Source organism: Bombus bifarius, unplaced genomic scaffold (assembly GCF_011952205.1).
Source record: "Bombus bifarius isolate JDL3187 unplaced genomic scaffold, Bbif_JDL3187 scf7180000008562, whole genome shotgun sequence".
In the NCBI taxonomy this organism is placed as follows: domain Eukaryota; kingdom Metazoa; phylum Arthropoda; class Insecta; order Hymenoptera; family Apidae; genus Bombus; species Bombus bifarius.
In genome coordinates this window covers 15,372-22,915 of record NW_022884730.1, presented here as the reverse complement: position 1 = coordinate 22,915, position 7,544 = coordinate 15,372, and the positions used below count along the sequence as shown (strand labels likewise).

Sequence of the window (7,544 nt, the reverse complement as noted above, 5' to 3'; positions counted from 1 at the left end):
CGTTTATTTGAAGCTTAAACACGTTGTTTGGGAAATAGCTCACTGTTTTGTAATTATAAGAATGGAACTTATTCACTTGAAAATATACATATTTATCTATATCTTGAACAGTAGACAGTAATAGTCATATTAATCATGCTCCTTAAACTTGGTGAATAAGAAATAAGAAATAATCTTGAAAGAAACTATGTATATCGTACATGATTAAAATTATATTGATGTATGAAGTAATAAAAAATAATGCAAAAAATATGTCACACTCAGTTTAAAAAATTGGAAATCATCATTTTCCGGAAAATATTGTAAGCATGAAAAATTAAAATATATGTGGGCTGGTGTGACGTTAGCGAAAGACGTGGCTGATTGTTTATAAACGTTGTTAAGATATGTTAATGTTGTCAAGGAGTGTTGTGAGCGTTACCAAGGTTTGTTAAAGGAAAAGTGAGCGTGGTAATGCTGTCAGAGTTGAATTAATCGTGATCGAGAGAAGTTCATCGTGTTGCTGTGACGTAGAAATAGTGTTAAGCGAATTCGTGAAGTGCGATATTATATTCAATTTTGTGAGAGTGCTACAATATTGTGTTTATCATACTGTCTTTTCTGTCTATTTATAATAAACATTCCTACATATATGTTATTGTGCTGGTTGCCAAATGTGGTAAAAATGTTCCCACGTAAATGTTTTTTTGTTTTCGTATATTTGGTTTCTACCGTAGAAGCATTATAACTGTGTGAGCGTAAAACAACTAGGCACTAGGTACACTTTGACCTTAGCTACTTTGAACCCTTCTCAACGAATGTTTACAACAAGAAGAACTGAGAACATTTGATCCTCATGTTACTATAAATTATTAACTACGTTACAAGTTTAAGTGTGTTTAGATTCTGTTCAAAATTTTCATCAGAAAACCGTGGCATCAGCAACTCTAGCATGAAGTTTTCACATTTTTAAATCATTTTTTGGAATTGGTTGTGCACCTCCGAAAGCGATACTAAGCTCTTCGGCGATTATCCAGACAATGATTCGCCAATTGGATAACACAAGTTTTCGAACACATAGAATGTTCTCATTGGTCTGCATGGCAAAAGGTCAATCCTCATGAGCTTCATCTTCCATTCGTTTTCTGTTACTCCCTGAAACCTTTTCAGCCCATTGTAAATGACTAGTAGCTTTACAGTATTTACTCCATATGCTCCTTTTAGCATATCAGCCGCTTCAGTTACTTTTCTCTCGCGTTTCAGGACTAATTTTGTCTTAATACATTGTTTTTAGGAAAAAATCACCAGCTGCCTTCGAGACATGTGACGGTCGGAAGAAAAGTAGGCGTGCTAAAGATTTTGCGATAAGCGACGAACGGCGTATCATAGGCTCGTGAAATTTAATGTGTTTATAGATAAGACTATAAATTGTATTCCTTGTCCGACCAGAAAAGTCATTCTGCGAACTTTCTCAACAGTGAAGCATACTATGTAGTAACAACTTCTCTTTTTCGACAGAAAGTAAGCAATACTAAAGTTACGATCATTAAACACAGACATCTTGAAAATAAAAATTTAAAATAATCCTGATGTTATTCTCTACTTTATTAAAGCGCATATGCCGTCTGGTGCTTTACAAGGTCATTATTTAGGAGAATCCTTGTTGCGTATTATCGACTAAAGAGCAACCGGTCAGGTCAAACCGATCGGTCGATATCGCGTACCTCGAATGACTTAACGTTCAAGGTGGAGAAGATGAAATAACTCGAGTGTTAGATTTAGACGGCACTTTATTTGTACTAGTTGTAGCACTTAACCGAACTAAGTAAGGCCTACTATCATCCTATGTCTTTAATGTCAGATAGTTGAAGATAAACTCAACTCCCCCGTTCCTGATTCTCCCCTCCCGCCGTTGGATTTCTTCTCTCCACCGTGCCCTTCCGGCTGGTCCTTTCCTGGGTTTTTTCCTGGCCTCGAGTCATTACGCTTACCGCCCTGGGAGGACATGTAATTCGGAATTTCCTAACGAGAGGAGTGGGTCCGTGCCATAAACGGACGGCTAACTAAAATTCCGAACAATCCTATTTAGAAGACTCAATTTGGTACCATTTCGTGCTACCGACCAGTTATCGATGATCACTAGACTTAGGAGAATATACACCTACATCGACATGTGTCCGTCCCTACTTGGATCCAGTGTATTATGTCGCATAAGACATCTGCACTCCATCCCTCGCTGCGGAACAGCCAACTGTCTACGTACCGTCATTCCGACCCTCAATAAATATAAGGGCCCATCATATGCCGTCAACATATAACTGTAAGCAACAAACGTAGCAATAGAAGACTGTCATGGCACAATCACCACTTCAGCAGTATACTGCCCCCCCCCCCAGACACTCCATCGCCATAGAAGACTTTGATAACTTCCTGGACACCCTGGGCAATAGATTCATAGCTGGAGGAGACTATAACGCCAAGCACACCCAATGGGGCAGCAGACTGGTTACAGCAAGAGGCAAAAACCTCTTAAACAGCATAATAAACAACAACCTCAACTACCTCACCACATACGAACCCACATACTGGCCCACTGACACTAATAAAATACCCGACCTTCTCGACTTCTTCGTAACTAAAAATATCTCATCAAGACACGTCCAAATCAACTCCTCGGCTGATCTCTCCTCTGATCATTCCCCCGTGATGGCAACAGTCAGTTCAACAATTATCGAGAATACACCTAATGGCGCCATTCACAACCAACACACCAACTGGCAGCTCTTTAGAGAAGTCTTTACACACTCAACTCCAGCCTTAACTTCACTAAAAACTAAGGAAGAAATAGAAGCAGCCACGGAATACTTAAACACGAGCATAATAAACGCCTCTCCACGCCGACAAAGACGTCTATCAGCAAACAAGAATATTCCCAATACATACTAAAAAAAATAGCAGAAAAACGTAGACGAAGAAGAGTATGGCAGACCCATAGAACACCGGATGACAAACGCAAACTAAACAACGCAACTAGAAAGCTATCCAAAACCATAAAAAATTACAAAAATATCTCGACAGCTTATCCCCCACAACCGACTCCAACTACTCACTATGGAAGGCCTCCAGGAAACTCACACGCCCCCCACAAATAATCCCACCAATCCGCCGTCTGCAAGGTGGATGGGCGCGAAGCCCTATAGAAAAAGCCGACCTGTTTGCTAAATGGTTGTCTAAAGTATTCAAATCCCATTCCCCCAAAGCTGCCGCGGACGTTACTGAATACTTGCACACCCCCTTCCAAATGTCCCCTCCTATTGAACCCTTCACTTCTGCAGAGACTATAGAAACAATCAGTCGCCTAAATCCCAAGAAAGCAGCAGGGCACGACCTAATAGACAATAAAGCAATTGAGAGCCTTCCCATAAAAGGGATCGCACTCATCACATCGATTTCTAATGCTAACCGTCGGCTTGAACACTATCCTAAGGCCTGGAAAATCTCATTGGTTACCCTCATCCCTAAACCCGGTAAACCGATATACAAAACCAGCTCCTATCGCCCAATCAGTCTTTTACCTACCCTGTCTAAACTATTCGAGAAGATGCTCACGAATCGACTCCTTCCACTCCTAGAGAACTTGAAAACACTCCCAGATCACAAATTCGGCTTCCGAAAACACATTCAACAGTAGAGCAAATCCATCGCATAACCCATACGATCAGCCAAACACTCGAAAAGAAAAAATATTGCTCAGCGGTTTTCCTAGACATCCAACAGGCATTCGATAAAGTATGGCATGAAGGGCTACTATACAAGCTTAAAAAGATCTTACCTCACCCCTACTACTCCATCCTAAAATCCTACCTAACCAATAGACAATTCATGGTTAAATGCCTAGGCGCCACTTCCGCAACATTTCCAATAGAATCCGGCATACCCCAAGGTAGTGTCCTCGGACCCCTACTGTACTCCATCTAAACTGCCGACTTAGCTATATCAAACGAGATAACAATAGCGACATTTGCAGACGACACAGCGCTATTAGCCACCCACGCAGACCCGGTAATAGCCTCATCCACTCTCCAGCGACGTCTCGACTCCATGGAAAAGTGGTTTCATGAATGGAGCTTCAAAATTAACGAAAAGAAATCCTCACACGTAACCTTCACTCTCCGAAAACAAACCTGCCCCCAGGTCACCATCAACAATGCAACAGTTCCTAGCAGGGACTCAGTCCGATACCTGGGCATGACCCTGGACAGGAGACTAACGTGGAAGAAACACATCATAGACAAAACAAAGCAACTCAAGGACAAACTCAAGAAACTGTATTGGCTCACTGGCCGACGCTCCAACCTAAGCACACAGAACAAAATTAGCTTCTACAAGACCGTAATAAAACCTGTATGGACCTACGGAATCCAACTATGGGAAACACCAAGTAACACCAACATTGAAATACTTCAACGCTTCCAATCGAAAACGCTAAGATCCTTAATAGATGCACCTTGATATGTTACCAACGAAACAATACATCGCGACCTCAAGATTCCCAGAGTCAAAGAGGAAATAGCAAAATATAGCCGAAACCCCCTAATCACTGGACTACTTGATACGACAGACCAGATTCGCAGGCTGAAGAGGCACTACCTGCTAGACCTAAACGCTAGATTCAAGTATTAACTTATTATAAATAATCAGCCATGTCATTGCGCCACGCCAGAAAAATTACTGAAAATTCTCAACGCGAGAACTGGTTGTAATTTCAACAAATAAATAAAAAAAAAATAAACACATTTAACTGCATTGTGCCAACATATTATATTCAGTCAATTTGTTTGTCCGGAAGGATTTTAATAGTAGGTTTATGGGCGTTTCGTATATACCTATCTCTACGAGTACCCGTTAAATTGACGGGTAAACGAAAATACGCATTTTTCTTTAAAAGATCGATTTATTTCAATTAGTCTGAAAGGAATAATATTAAGCTTCACGTTTAAATAAATTATTAATAAATGAAGTCTTTTTTTTTAATTATCACTAAAAAAATAACAATAACGTTAACACTAGGTGTACGGGACCCGCCAATTTGAACTTCGAAATGAAATATCTCAAAAACCATAGCATTAATTTTAACCATGTTGCATCGTAAATTAATCATTTCATCTAAAGAATTTATGCACAAAATTATTTTTTCCTAGGCTTACTAATTTTTTAAATCTGTATGTAGTATATCTATCTCTACGAGACCCGTCAAATTGACGGCTTAGCTGATTTCAGAAATAAATCTTATATGTTTGCTTTGTTCGTAAAGTCATTCCTCCAATAATAAATATGTCGGAGATGAAAGGAAAGCCGAAGCCTTTCCTTGGAAATTTTGGGAACATCCTCTAGTACTTTAGCCTAGATTTTATCATAGCTGTAATTGTTTAAAATTTGTAATAGCGAGATTGGGTTCGAGGTGACAATTGGTCGCCGAATGTAGCCACGGTAACGAGATAAACGTTTTGCCTAACGGAGGTCTGGAGTGGTTGTATGGGTTTTTCGAGAAGTGTGGTTGTGGCGGCATGCGGCCTGGAGAGCGGGCCTAGCCACGTGTGAGGTTGCCTCGGAGGTGCCGATACAATGGGACATACATTGTATCAATAATCAAATTCCAGGCAGAGGCTGTCTAGCAACGGGCGTTTGGAACCTTCTCGATGCTTCCAAACGAGTATACAAAAACAAAAGGCAATCGTACAGCGAGAAAAATCTCCCCGAGGCAGGCATTCGTGCGATTGCCTTGGAGAGTGACACATCGAGCATTTTCGTCAATCGTATTTTCGCCTAAGATTACTTTTTACGCTTAGTAAAGAGTTATCTCGTTGGTCGTGGATTCGTTTGAACCCAACAAAAACATTGTTAATAGTGTTCATTAAATTCATTATTCGTGAATCATATTATTCATTAATCCTACTATTCGTTAAGCTCATTATTCATTAGGTTTATTATCTGTTAAACTTAATTATTCTTACAATTTATTATTCACTAACTTCATTGTTCATCAAATTTATTATTCATTAGACTTATTATTTGTTAAGCTTTGTGATAGTCTTGTATATACGTGTACATATAATCTCGGCTTTGTGAAACGATGGCTAGTCCACGCGAAGAGTTGTCACGCGCCCAAAATTCCGATCTTAACCCGACAAATATAACAATGAAAGAAAAGTCTTTACTAAGATGCCTCCAATTCGGCATCTCTCAATCGCAATTGATTTCGATGTCGACAATGTAACCTAAAGCGGATTGTATGGCTTGAGTGTTGAATTTCGTCTTCAACGAAATCGCTTATGCTTATGCCGACGAAATCTCTAAAACAAGAAACGTTCTTTAGTATGATTTCTGCAGTAACAGTGTAAGAACGTTTTTCAAAGATAGTGTGCAAAAGTTTCAGTTATTGTAGACAGTCTCCGCTTATTGTAAGTATTTACAATAGGGTAATTGAATTTGGGCACAGTATTTTCTTATTTTCACCAATCCACCTTTTCTAGCAATCATGAGTAAATTCAGGAGATATAATAAGACATTGAACAAAATTGTCAACATCAATGAAGATTGTTCTGAGGGTACCTCCGAAGAAGATCAGTATGAATTCGGCCAAAGCGAAGCCGACAGCGAAAGTTCTGTATGCATTGAATGTCGAGAGATAGAGGAATCTTCGGATAATGCAGAAGAAAGCTTCTTGTGTCGTAACAAGAAAAGAATGCGTATTTTTTCTAGTTCTGACTCCGAGGATGAGATGACGAGCATTCCAAGCACATCCGAAAATGTAATGGATGAAGTGGAAATTGCAGTTGACGGGACACAGTGGATAAAACTGAAAGCAGGCGGATCTAGGGGTAGGACGCCCGTTCGTATGATATTTAAGGATATCGCAGGGCCTAGTGGCAATGCTAAGAGAAATATCATGTCGGGTTGTGTAATTAGTGCTTTCGAATTAATAATTGACAGAAATATAATGGAACACATAAAAAATTGCACTGAAACCGAAGCACGCCGAGTTTTGAAAAAAGACTGGACAATCACAGTTGCTGAGTTACATAGTTTTCTAGGAATTCTATATGCTCGGGGTGCATATGAGTCGAAATCATTGAAAGCTTCTTATCTGTAGTCGAAAAAATGGGAACCCGTTTTCTTCGCAAATACAATGCACAGAGATAAATTTACAGAAATTCTGAAATTCATAAGCTTTGACAAAAAAATCCAATGATCCGAAAGATTACAAACAGACAAATTTGCGCTGATATCCGAAATATGGAACAGGTTTATCAGTGATAGCCAGGCTTGTTATAAGCCATATGAAAATATTTCAATAGATGAGCAATTATTTCCAACGAAAGCCCGGTGCAGATTTACACAATATATGCCGAATAAGCCCCATAAATTTGGCATTAAGTTTTGGTTAGCAGTTGACGTCCAAACAAAGTATATTTTGAATGGTTTCCCTTGTATAGGGAAAAATGAAACTCGATGCTCAATACCGTTGAGCGAGTTTATAGCACTAAAATTAGCCGAACCATATT

The 7,544-nt window shown here is 39.4% G+C and overlaps 1 protein-coding gene across 1 annotated transcript; it reads left to right on the top strand.

Annotated features, from left to right (window-relative positions):
* Positions 1-6,372: 6,372 nt before the first annotated feature.
* On the top strand, positions 6,373-7,132 carry LOC117213256. The gene has a single exon (XM_033458623.1). It carries the CDS (start codon positions 6,518-6,520, stop codon positions 7,130-7,132), a length of 615 nt encoding a protein of 204 aa, XP_033314514.1. The 5' UTR covers positions 6,373-6,517.
* Positions 7,133-7,544: the final 412 nt, after the last annotated feature.